At 43.7% G+C, this 13,943-nt stretch overlaps 1 protein-coding gene across 3 annotated transcripts in view; it reads left to right on the top strand.

Annotated features, from left to right (window-relative positions):
• KIAA0825 (KIAA0825 ortholog) overlaps nucleotides 1-13,943 on the top strand; it is a 322,760-nt gene that overhangs the window by 82,480 nt on the left and 226,337 nt on the right. For all 3 annotated transcript variants that reach the window (XM_029070144.2, XM_016226930.3, XM_001509052.5), the window contains exon 7: nucleotides 13,240-13,407. In XM_029070144.2, the coding sequence (XP_028925977.1) occupies nucleotides 13,240-13,407 (168 nt within the window). The remainder of the gene's footprint in view (nucleotides 1-13,239; nucleotides 13,408-13,943) is intronic.

The raw sequence follows: 13,943 nt of genomic DNA on the forward strand, positions 1-13,943 counted from the left end.
CACTTTCGTCTCCTGGTTGTCCTCCTGTCTCTCTGGCTGCCCAATCTCGGTCTCTTTTGCAGCCTCCTCCTCTGCTAACTGTGGGTGGCGTTCCTCAAGTTTCAGTTCTAGGTGCACTTCTAATCTACAACTACACTCACTCCATTAGAGAACTCATTCTCTTCAATGGCTTCAACTACCAACTCTATGTGGATGATTACCAAATCTACATCTCCAGCCCTGATCTCTCTCCCTCTTTGCAGGCTCACATTTCCTCCTGCCTTCAAGACGTGCATATTCAAATGTCCTACCGTCATCTCAAGCATAACGAGTTCAAAATATAACTCTTGATCTTCCCACCCAAATCCTGTTCAGTCCCTGACTTTTCTATCACCGTAGATGGCACCACTATCCTTCCTATCTCATAAGCCCAAAATCTTGGTGTTATCCTTGACTCCTCTCTCTCTCTCTCTCTCAACCCACATATTCAATCTATCACTAGGGCCTGTCAGTTCAACCTTCCCACCATCACTCAAATCCATCCTTTCCTCTCCATCCAAATTGCTACCACATTAATCCAATCACATATCCTATCCCACCTTGATTACTGTTTCAGCCTCCTTGCTGAACTCCCTGCCTCCTGCCTCTCTCCATTCCAGTCCTCGCTTCATGGTCCCGATCATTTTTCTACAAAAACATTCAGTCCGTGTTTCTCCAGTGGTGGCCAGTCCACCTCTGCATCAAACAGAAACTCCTTGCCTTCGACTTTAAAGCACTCAATCGCCTTGCTCCTTCCTACCTCGCCTTGCTACTCTCCTGCTACAGTCCAGCCCACACGCTTTGCTCTTCTCATCCTAACCTTCTAACTGTACCTAGATTCCGTCTATCTCACTGCTGGCCTCTCATCCACGTCCTCCCTCTGGCCTGAATGACCTCCCTTTTCAAATCCGACAGACAGTTACTCTCCCTCACTGAAGGCACATCTCCTCCAAGCAGCCTCCCCTGACTAATCCCTCATTTCCTTTTTTCCCACTCCCTTCTGCGTCTCCTTGACTTGCTCCCTTTATTCACCCCCCGCCCCTGAACCCCACAGCGCTTACGTACATTTCCATATTTTATGTATATTAATGTCTGCCTCCCCCTCTAGACTGTAAGCTCGCTTTGGGCAGGGAATTCTGTTATGTTGTTGGGTCACACTCTCCCAAGTGCTTGTATAGTGCCCTGAATGCAGTAAGCACTACATAAATACGATTGATTGACTGATTCAGGCTCAGTGGCCAGAGAATTCGAAAATACCTATTTTTTTCTGCAGATAGATAAGCAACATGCCTTTAAATGAATTAGACTTACCTATTCTGCTATTTATGTGATGCCGTGGGCATTTAATCCAACGTAACATTAGATATCCTGGCCATCCCCCATATGTTGGCTATAGCTTGTTTTTCAGACAATAAGGAAAAGGCATACTCTAGCGTATAACCTTATCTCTAGCACGGAATCTAATTCAGAAAATGTATAACTCAATTAGACCCCTTTCAACTTATCAGGGCAGGAGAGGTAATCATTCATATCATTCTGTCCATATTCAAAGATGGAATGAATGTGGACTTTCCTTTCACATTGTGTTCACTTCTTCCAAGCCGTCAATCACTCCTATTGAATACTTTAAAATCCATCCGAAGCATTAATACTGGAAGTTTGATTTAAGCTAGTGTTAATGTGCCATTATAGTTGCAATTTGAAACTCACTAGGTCAAAACGTTCAAAGTTTTATGGTTCCTACAATAACCAAATTGGCTATCTTGCATTTATAATGATATTAAAGTTAACCATCTGGAACGAGGCTTGAAAATTACTACAGGCCTCTCATCAAGGTGCAGGCTGGATGTCCTGGTATGGTAATAAGTACGAGGCCCTCTTTGGGAAAATTTTTATTTTTAACCCTCCTATTTTGTGACTGCAAGGAAGTGACTAAAACCTTTCTTAGACTTGCTGCCCGTTGGATGAAGATGATTTCTAGTGCTTATCTTCTCCCTCCCAGCTCATCGTTTCCCCTCTCCCTAACCTCTCTCCCCCGTAGGATGTAAGCTTCTTATGGGCAGGGATCACGTCTGCCAGTCTGTTGCATTGTACTTTCCCGAATGCTTAGTACTGTTCTGTGCATTCAATTATACCCTCAATTGATTGTGCCCTGAAAAGTGCCATTTTCAGCCCCAAATTAAGATCTAGGGGCTTTTTCCCCTCCTCTCCGTCTATTACTACAGATATGAATATGCTTGTCACATGTTTTGACCTCATTTAATCAGGACCAATAAAGAACCTAGTTATCATGAAATAATTGGGGTATTTCTTGACCATTTATTATGTGACAAGTAAGTGATGGGGTAGATGCAAGCTAATCAAGTCGGACACAGTCCCTGTCACACATGGGGCTCACAATCTAAGTAGGAGGCAAAACAGGTACTGAATCCCCATTTTACAGATGAGGAAAATGAAGCCCAGAAAAGTGAAGTGACTTGCCCAAGGTCACGCAACTGGTAAGTGGCAGAGCCGGAATTAAAAGTCAGCTCTGACAAGCAGCGTGACCTAGTGGAAAGAGCATGGGGCTAGGAGTCAGAACCCAGAAGATCTGAGTTCTAATTCTGACTCTACCAAATGTGTACTGTGTGACTTTGGGCAAGCCACTTAACTTCTCTGTACCTCAGTGACCTCATCTGTCAAATGGGGAATTAAGACTGTGAGCTTCATGTGGGTCATGGACAGTGTTTGGTGAGCTAGAGTCTACTCCAGGGCTTAATGCCTGGCACGTAGTAAATGCTTGACAAATACCCTTAAAAAAAGAAAAAAAGTCCTGTGACTCCCACCCCCATGCTCTTTCCCCTAGGATACGCTACTTGTGAGCTATAGTTTTTCTTTAGTTTTCTGTATTTCATGCATGAAAAAAGTTCACAATGTAAACATGTCTTTTGTATATAATTATTTTGTCTATCAGTTTGAGCTTTATTATAGGCTTGACTAAGCAGCAGAAGCATATGTAGATAAACGTAAATAGGCCTCATTTTTAACAGTTGGAACGTTTACACGTTTCTCATTCCACTGTTATTTTCTTGCTTGTACCTTTCTAAATGATAAAGGCTGTCTTTGAAAGTGGAAAGTGGTGTGATCACAGTAAGCGCTCAATAAATACGATTGAATTGAATTGAAAAGCAACTGTGCTTTTTGATATTTCTTTTTTAAGGATTTATGTGTCCTTAACTTATCCTGCTATGCATGTGATTAGCTAAATTACTGATTGGGTAAGATAGAGTTGAGAAAGGCAAGGCTAAACTTTGTCAATGATCCAGTGGTCTGTTGCTAAATTCTGTCAGTTTTTTCTATTATAATAATGATAATGATTATGGTATTTAAGCATTTACTATGTGCCAGGACCACAGTGTGGCACAGTGGAAAGAGCTCAGGCCTAAGAGTCAGACCCTGGTTTCTAATCTAATCCTTCCTTCTCTCCTTCTCTCTGCCCACTCTGATCCTTGGAGACTTCAACATCCATACGGATGTACCCGATGACTCCTCTGCCGCCCGCCTGCTATCCCTCCTCGACTCTGCCGACCTCCTCCTCCACCATACCGCGCCCACTCACCGACTCGGTCACACCCTCGATCTCGTCATCTCCTACCGCTGCACTATCTCCTCCCTCACCAACTCTGAAATCCCTCTCTCTGACCATAACCTTCTCACCTGCCTCATCTCTCACACTCCCTCCCCCTGCAAATCTTCGCTACTGCCCCACAGAGACCTCCGCTCTCTCGATCCCATCCGTCTTTCCAATAGCATCTCTCCTCACCTTGCCGCCCTGTCCTCTCTTCCCACTCTCGACGAGCGGGTCTCCACTCTCAACTCCACCCTCTCTACTCATCTCGACTCTCTCGCCCCCCTTTCCCTCCGCCGCTCTCGCTCCACTAACCCACAGCCCTGGATCACCTCCTCCGTCCGCCTCCTACGCTCCTATGCTCGAGCTGCTGAGCGCTGCTGGCGAAAGTCCAAGCACCAAGCCGACCTCACACACTTCAAATTTATCCTTTCCTGCCTTAACTCTGCCCTCTCCTCCTCCAGGCAAAGCTTCTTCTCCTCCCTCATCGACACCCATGCCCGTCACCCCTGCCGATTGTTCCGGACCTTTAACTCTCTCCTTAGGCCCCCTGTTCCTCCCCCTCCCCCATCTCTCACCCCCAATGATCTGGCCACCTATTTCCTCACGAAAATCAACACGATCAGGTCTGAGCTCCCCAAAGTCACCCCTCCGCCTCTCCCCTCCCCCCCAACAACCCCCTCCCCTACTTTCCCATCCTTCCCTGCAGTATCCTCAGAGGAGATCTCCTCCCTCCTCGCAAGTGCCACCCCCTCCACCTGCGCCTCGGACCCCATTCCCTCTCACCTTCTTAAAACCATCGCCCCTGCCCTCCTCCCTTCCTTAACTTCTATTTTTAACCACTCAATCTCCAAGGGCTCCTTCCCCTCTGCCTTCAAACACGCCCACGTCTCCCCCATCCTAAAAAAACCCGCTCTTGACCCCACTTCCCCCTCCAGTTATCGTCCTATCTCCCTACTACCCTTCCTTTCCAAAATCTTAGAACGAGTCGTCTACAATCGATGCCTAGAATTCCTTAACTCCCATTCTCTCCTAGACCCCCTCCAATCTGGCTTCCGTCCCCTCCACTCTACCGAGACTGCTCTCTCTAAGGTCACCCATGACCTCCTTCTTGCCAAATCCAATGGCTCCTACTCCATTCTGATCCTCCTTGACCTCTCTGCTGCCTTTGACACTGTCGACCATCCCCTCCTCCTCCATACCTTATCTCACCTTGGCTTCACGGACTCTGTCCTCTCCTGGTTCTCCTCTCACCTCTCTGGCCGATCATTCTCGGTCTCCTACGCCGGAGCCTCCTCCCCCTCCCATCCTTTAACTGTTGGAGTTCCTCAAGGGTCAGTTCTTGGCCCTCTTCTGTTCTCCATTTACACTCACTCCCTCGGTGAACTCATTCGCTCTCACGGCTTTGACTACCATCTCTACGCAGATGACACGCAGATCTACATCTCCGCCCCTGTCCTCTCCCCCTCCCTTCAGGCTCGCATCTCCTCCTGCCTCCGGGACGTCTCCACCTGGATGTCTGCCCGCCACCTAAAACTCAACATGAGCAAGACTGAGCTCCTCATCTTCCCTCCCAAACCCGGTCTGCTCCCAGACTTCTCCATCACCGTGGATGGCACGACCATCCTTCCCGTCCCGCAGGCCCGCAATCTCGGTGTCATCCTTGACTCGTCCCTCTCGTTCACCCCACACATCCTATCCGTTACCGAGACCTGCCGGTTTCACCTCTACAGTATCGCCAAGATCCGCCCTTTCCTCTCCACCCAAACGGCTACCTTACTATTACGGGCTCTCGTTATATCCCGGCTAGACTACTGTGTCAGCCTTCTCTCTGACCTCCCTTCCTCCTCTCTCGCCCCGCTCCGGTCTATTCTTCACTCCGCTGCCCGGCTCATCTTCCCGCAGAAACGATCTGGGCGTGTCACTCCCCTTCTTAAACAACTCCAGTGGTTGCCTATCGACCTCCGCTCCAAACAAAAACTCCTCACTCTAGGCTTCGAGGCTCTTCATCACCTTGCCCCTTCCTACATCTCCTCCCTTCTCTCTTTCTACCGCCCACCCCGCACGCTCCGCTCCTCTGCCGCCCACCTCCTCACCGTCCCTCGGTCTCGCCTATCCCGCCGTCCACCCCTGGGTCACGTCCTCCCGCGGTCCTGGAACGCCCTCCCTCCTCACCTCCGCCAAACCGATTCTCTTTCCCTCTTCAAAACCCTACTTAAAAATCACCTCCTCCAAGAGGCGTTCCCAGACTGAGCTCCTCGTCCCCCTCTACTCCCTCTGCCATCCCCCCTTTACCTCTCCGCAGCTAAAGCCTCATTTTCCCCTTTTCCCTCTGCTCCTCCACCTCTCCCTTCCCATCCCCACAGCACTGTACTTGTCCGCTCAACTGTATATATTTTCGTTACCCTATTTATTTTGTTAATGAATTGTACATCGCCTTGATTCTATTTAGTTGCCATTGTTTTTACGAGATGTTCTTCCCTTTGACGCTGTTTAGTGCCATTGTTCTTGTCTATCCGTCTCCCCCGATTAGACTGTAAGCCCATCAAACGGCAGGGACCGTCTCTATCTGTTGCCGACTTGTTCATCCCAAGCGCTTAGTACAGTGCTCTGCACATAGTAAGCGCTCAATAAATACTATTGAATGAATGAATGAATGAATGAATGAATCCCAGTTCCACCACTAGCCTGCTGGGTGACCTAAGGCAAGTCATTTAACTTCTCAATGCCTCAGTTTCCTCAACTGTAAAATGGGGATTAAATCCTACTCCCTCCTACTCAGATAGTGACCCCCATATGGAACACAGACTGTGTCCAACCTGATTACTTGTTTCTACCCCAGCACTTAGAACAGTGTTTGACAAATAGTGTTTAGCAAATACTATTTTTCATTAAAAAAGGCACTGTTCTAAGCGCTGGGGTAGATACAAGTTAATCAGATCAGACACAGTCCCTGTACCCCAAGGGACTCAAAATCCACGTAAGAACATTTCTTATATCCACCCCTCCCTTTTCATTCCAACAGACACCACCTGGTCCAGTCACCCCTTCAGAATATGACTTGATTCCTGCATCAACATACTCAGAGGTCTTCAAACTCCTCTTGAGAGAGAAGTGACTAGTGGAAGATGTTTCGTTAACCGTCATCAAAAATGATATTTATTGAGTGCTTACTGTGTGCAGAGCCCTCTACTAAATGCTCGGGACAGTATAGTACAACAGAGTTGGTAGATACGTCCCCACTGCAGACTTTCGATCGCAAAGGGACTTCTCATTAATTGGGAAAACTCTCATCAGGTGTTGTTTGAACACTGGGAGGGCAGATGGGTGAAAAGAGAAGAGGAGGCCTTCTTAGGAAGAGAGGATGTCATAACCAAAGGTCTGGAGGCTCTGCTAGTGGAATAGCAAAGTGGGAATAGAGGTGAAGCCGAGAACCACAAGGAGATGCCCTGGGTAGTAAGTAGAGTGTATGGCATTATGCCTGTCTACTTGTTTTATTTTGTTGTCTGTCTCCCCCTTCTAGACTGTGAGCCCATTGTTGGGTAAGGATTGTCCCTATCTGTTGCCCAGTTTTACTTTCCAAGTGCTGAGTACAGTGCTCTGCACACAGTAAACGCTCAATAAATGCGATTGAAAAAACAAAAGTAAACTTGACAACCTAAAAGCTTTGACTCCTTTTATTCCCAAATGGAGAAGAGCGGAGATGGAGGAGGAAGCCCGATATAAAATAGGTGACATTTTTTAAACGGTATTTGTTAAGTGCTTATTATATGTCAAATGCTGCTCTAAGCGCCGGGGTAGATACAAGTTAATTAGAGTAGGGACAGGGAATGTGTCTGCTAACAGTGTCGTATTATACTCTCCCAAGTGCTTAGTCCAGTGCTCTGCACCTAGTAAGTGCTCAATAAATACCATTGATTCATTGACACAATCTTTGTCCCACATGGGGCTCACAGTCTTATATTTATATTTTCTCTTAAGTATTTTGGGAGCCTTATTTACTTTATCGTTATTTGAATTTAACAACGGCACTGGGAGTGCAAAATCAGTTCCTTCAAAATGAACTAATAAGTTTCATTAAAATTAGTCGTGCAGTGTGCCATCTATAAACAGTTTTGATTACTGGCTCTGACATGTTCAGGATCACCAGATTTTGTTTGTTGATATTTCCTAAAAGGGTTTGGGAATGAAGCTGCAAGTTCTGGACTAAAGCAGAAAGCTGTCATTTTTCATGAAAATATTATTAGGAGACTCATATCAAACACCTAGAAGTTTACCCCTTAATTTTTTTTTCCTGTTTAAGAGATACATGTAGTGAAATGATCTATTTTCTGTCGCTTCTTTAAAAATGAAGTTTTCTCCTTTTATGAAGCTTCTTCAACATTTTTTTTTAAATGTTTTGATTATATGAGTTGTCTTCTAAGTTGTGTCAAATGGTAGAATTTCAAAAAATGAAATTGTCTCTATGCAATATTTACTGGCTTTATGATACACATTTAAGCTTTTGCCATGTAAAAAGTGGCTTGGATGAGCATAAAAACTGATTTTATTGGTTCACTGACGTCTTCAGTGGCTTCTAAACCTCAAATATTTCAAGATGTGGAACAGTAGATTGATGTCTTTATTCACTGAAGTGTCAAATTCATTAATAGTATTGTGAAACCAGAATGGTTAACTGACAAGGTGACACTCTGAGTGACACTACCGATGCAATGTCCCAAACCGTTTATATAGGGCAAAAATATGCATCGTCATTTGCTCCATCTATTTCCCACATTGTCACTTTTTGTGGTAAAATATTTTAGAAGACTGTCCTCAGAAAAGTGAAATTTGTTCATAATTTTCCCTATCTCAAGCAGCTAATGGACAGTGAAATCAATTTAAAGGGAAATGAATAAGAAATTTATGGGAAGTAGTCCCATATTCACGTATTTACATGTTCCCTGCCCCCAGGGAGTTTACGTTTTAATGGGAAGATACTCTTTAATATATTTATAAATAGTAAAGATAAATAATTGAATTTTAAACTGAGTAAACATAGATGCAAAAAATGCTTCAGACCCTGAAAATCCAGCCCTTGTAGAACTATGTACTCCTCAAATCACCTGAGTCTGGGAACCATCAGTTCTGTCTGTTCATTCCAAATTCATGGACCTTTGAAGAGGCAGGGTGGAGTTCAGTCAGTCAGTGGATTTTATTGAGCGCTTACTGTGTGCAGACCACTATACTAGGCTCTTGGGAGAGCACAATATAACAATATAACTGACACATTTCCTGCCCACAGTGAGCTGAAAGTCTAGAGTATACTGTTGGGCCTCCTTTCCTGGAACATGGAACATAGAGACTTAACATATAATACACCAGATAATTTTCTCTGGGGTCTCTGGTGCCTTATCTAGAACCCTGGGATAATAATAATAATAACCCTGGTATTTGTTAATTGCTCACTTTGTGCCAGGCACTGTACTAAGCACCCGGGCGGGTACAAGCAAATCAGGTTGGACACAGTCCCTGTCATTCATTTAATCATTCAGTTGTATGTATTGAGCACTTCCTGTGTGCAGAGCACTGTTTTAAGCTCTTGGGAAGTACATTTCGGCAACAAATAGAGACAGTCCCGGCCTACAGTGGGCTTATAGTCTAGAAAGGAGGAGACAGACATCAAAACAAGGAAACAGGCATCAGTAGCATCATTATAAATAAATAGAATTATAGATATTTAGACATCAGTAAAAATAAATAGAATTATAATTATAAATACGTACTTATACACAAGTGCTGTGGGGCGGGGAGCGGGGTAGAACGTCCCACATCAGGCTCACAGTCTCAATCCCCATTTTACTGGTCAGGTCACTGAGGCCCAGAGAAGTGAAACAACTTACCCAAGGTCACCCAGCAGACAAGTGGCGGCGTCTGGATTAGAACCCATGACCTTCCGACTCCCAGGCCCCGGGATCTATCCACTATACCATGCTGCTTCCCATAATAATACCAAACACTGTAAGCCTTGGGGTGGATGGAAGCAAATGGAGTGGGATCTGCCATTTGTAGTCATGGACTCTCTAGGATAACTTGAGCCAGTAAAGTTCCAATCCAAACCCAAGGCAGGTGGGTGAAATCAGCTTTCAAAGAGAATTGGTGTGTTACCTTGATGATGCTGCCTTTCCTTAATGTCGTAAAGGAAATGGGTTCTATTGCAGCATGATGAGGAATATTCATTCATTCAATCATATTTATTGAGTGTTGATTTTGTGCAGAGCACTGTACTAAGTGCTTGGGAGAGTACATTCTAGCAAACAACGGACATATTCCTGCCCACAACAAGCTTACAATCTACAGAGGAAGACAGACATTCATATTAATAAATTACAGATATATATATATATATATTTATAAGGGATGACTAAAAGGGAGCAAATCAGGATGACAGAGAAGGGATTGGGAGAAGAGAAAAGGAGGGCTTAGTCACGAAAGGGCTCCTGGAGGAGATGTCCCTTCACTGCCCATCCACCTGCACAAAACACACGGTGAGTGTCCAGGAGACAAGTCTGCCCCGCTCTGTTCATCAGAGTATTCGGTGACAGTATCCACCCCACCCTGTACCCCACGATCCACTGCCCTTGTGGTTGGGATGTCGTTATCCAGACAGAATGCAAACTAAAGTGAATGCTCTTCTCAAAATATAAGCAAATAAAAGACTGTGTTTTTTGCAATATGTGATCTAAAACCTTCTAAAGATGAATATTTTATTTGCATTAAGGCAGAGAACCCTCAGCTCACTCAAAAAGGCTAGAACACTATGAATAATGGAGTCACCATTGACCACCACTGGCTAATCCGTAACCCCAGCTGGGTAATGTGCTTGTAGAAAGTATAGGTGACAGGTTAAGAGGAACATCGAGATATGTGTTTTAGTACATCGTTTAATGGAAATAATAATATCCATCTCCAAAGAGCCTCATGGTGACATTGTGAAGATGTCACATGATGAACTGTATCCTGAGACTGAATTAATTACTCCCTGGAGATGAGCCAAGCCCTTTAGAAGAGAGGAAAAACGCATGCCTTTAGGATACCAATGCGCTAAATAGTACTCGAGAGTGCTGGAAGAGTTAATCACACTTTCCAGAAAGCCTACCTTTTAATCAAGATATTACTTTCGCATTCTAGAACCTGACCCACAACTGAAAAGCTCTGAGCCCATTGAGGTAGGCACTTAGGGAATACAACCCATAACTATCGTCATCATCATTGGATGAGAAGGTTTTCATTTATCTTCATCTACATTGTCAGATGTATGAATTAATCGATGGTATTTATGAAGTCCTTACTGTGTGCAGAAGAGTATTCATTCATTCAGTCGTATTTATTGAGCACTTACTGTGTGCAGAGCATTGTACTAAGAGCTTGGAAAGTACAATTCGGCAACAGATAGAGACAATCCTTACCCAACAACAGGCTCACAGTCTAGAAGGGGGAGACAGACAACAAAATAAAACAGGCATCACTACCATCAAAATAGATAAATAGAACCATAGATAAATGCACATCAATAATAAAATAAATAGAGCAATAAATATGTACAAATCTATACAAGTGCTGTGGGGAGGGAAAGGAGGTAGAACAGAGGGAGGAGGTTGGGGCGATGGGGAGGGGAGGAAGAGCAGAGAAAAAGGGAGGGCTCAGTCTGAGAAGGCCTCCTGGAGGAGGTGAGCTCTCAGTAGGGCTTTGAAGAGGGGAAGAGAGTTAGTTTGTTCTAAGTGTTTGGGAAAGTACAGTACAATGGAGTTGGTGTAGACGTGATCCCTGCCCTCAGGGGCTTACTATATACGGGGGTAGACTAACTTTGAAATAAATTAGGGAAAAAAGTAAAGTAATAAGGATGTGTGCATAAGTAATAATAATGTTGGTATTTGTTAAGCGCTTACTATGTGCAGAGCACTGTTCTAAGCGCTGGGGTAGACACAGGGGAATCAGGTTGTCCCACGTGGGGCTCACAGTCAATCCCCATTTTACAGATGGGGTAACTGAGGCACAGAGAAGTTAAGTGACTTGCCCACAGTCACACAGCTGACAAGTGGCAGAGGCCACTTGTACAAGTATTGGGGCCAGGGTGAGTATCAAAGTACTTAAGGGGTACAGAGCCAAGTGCATAGGTGATTGGAGGGGGGCATTAGGGGAAATGAGGGCTTAATCGGGGAAGACCTCTTGGAAGAGATGTGATTACAAGAGGGTTTTGATGTGCGGAGAGTAGTGGACTGTCGGATACAAAGAGGGAAGAATTTCCAGGTCTAAAGGAGGACCTGATTGAACCCTCTTTTCCTCCAGCTCACTCTCCCTTCTGCATCATCTTTGCATTTGGACCTATGACCTTTGGACATTTAATGTTCGCCCCAAGTCCACAGCACTTATGTACATAGCTTTAAATTATGTTATAAATTATTTATTCATATTAATGTCTTTCTCCTCCTCTGGGCCGTAAGGTCAGTATGGGCAGGGAACAGGTCTGCTAATACCGTTATGTTGTACTCTCCCAAGCATTTAGTACAGTGCTCTGCACACAGCTCAGTAAATACCATCGATTGATTGACGTGGGCAAGGATTTGATGGCAGGATAGACAAGATCTAACTACTGGGAGTTGCCTGGTGTAAGAGGAGTGAAGTAGGTGGATTGTGTTGTAATCAGAGCAATGGTATAAAATAGGAGGGAGATTGCTCTTTGCCTTAGAACTGAGTTTCATTCTGATGCAGCAGTTAGTGGTAACAACTGGAGGTTTTCAAGGAGTGGCAAGACCCGGTCTGAACGTTTTTTCAGAAAAATGACGGAGTGAAGTGTGGACTGGAGAAGGGAGAGAAAGAGAGAGCGAGCAGGAAGGTCTGATTCAAAGGCATAGTTTACTGAACCTGATGAAAAATTCAAAAGAAAAATATCAGGAAGATATTCATTAGCTGTTGAATACCAAGAATTTTCGATCCCCGTGATCATCTTCATTAAGATATTTAGCTAGGAAGTATTTGCTTCTCTTTTTAGTTAAGCCAGAGCGAAATGAAAAGTCAGCGAAGAAAACACATTTAAATTTATTGTGTGACTGAGTACAGCTGTTAATTATAATTTCCATCAATATTTATACCATTTATTAATCAAGCATTCAAAAGGCTTACACCTCTATGGTGGTACACATAATTTGATCTAGTAGTCCCATCTTAAGGAAGATGAGAAACATTCTGTAATACACTAAGAAACCATAGAACATAATGTCTTATCCTTTAGCACCTTAAGTAGTTCCTCATGAAAAAGTTTATTGAAGACTGTATTTAGTGTCTTCAAAACTGCACCTAGAGAATGTTTTATTGTACTAGTGAACATCAGTGTCCTGAAAGACTGAAGCTCTTTATACATATGCAGTTTCCAAAAACAGCTATTTTAAACTTTGCATTTTATCCGACCTTATCTCAGAAGTTTTTCCTCTTCTGGAAAGAATAAAAATATCCAGTGATTTTGAAGATAATCAGCTCATCCGGTTAACGTAAAAGACCTTACATAAATGTGTGCTTAATACTTCGTAGAAAACGAAATCATTCCTCTGACCTTGCTGACTTTTTTGCTTAAACAGCTACCCAAAAATGCCCACGTAAGGAAAGGAACTTCTGCCTCTCTTTGTATGCACTCAGAATCCTCTCTCAATTTATAAAACCTCTGTTGAAGTTGGAAAAAGAAGTCGAAGAACTCTTTGCTGACATGCTGCTGCCATCCTTTACTGAGAAGTCCAATCAGGCCTCAGGTAACGATTTTAAACCATAGTTTCCTTTTTTTTCCTTACAATTCTATTAATGTATTATAATCTCAAAATTGTAGGATTAGAAAATCTTATATTTTAAAAAATATACACCAGTTCTCTAGACACCAGGGTTGCAGTTTCGCAAAACTTCACATTAAGAGAAACTCAGGTTGTAATACGTAGGTGACCCAATCCATGTGCATGGACACAAACATATCCTCTGACTCCATGGTATGCTTTGTCTCAGTTGTCTAATGAGGATTCCCTAACTCCCATATAAAATTCCATCCAAAGTAGATAAAACACACATTGTCAGAACTGACTATAGCTCATTTTTCTGAATTAAATAATTTGTAAAGAGCAGTTCCTAAGATTATTTCAAGTAATGCCTTTCATATTGCAAGCAGAGCATTTTATTTCAAACCAGAAAAGCTAGGCATCTAGATATGTCAGAATTTTAGCTGAGTTTCCAATTCTTCACTTGACTTGCTGAACTATAATGTGTTTGGTTTGCACTGGAATCAGAAAAGTTTTTAATT

Source organism: Ornithorhynchus anatinus, chromosome 1 (genome assembly GCF_004115215.2).
Source record: "Ornithorhynchus anatinus isolate Pmale09 chromosome 1, mOrnAna1.pri.v4, whole genome shotgun sequence".
Lineage (NCBI taxonomy): Eukaryota > Metazoa > Chordata > Mammalia > Monotremata > Ornithorhynchidae > Ornithorhynchus > Ornithorhynchus anatinus.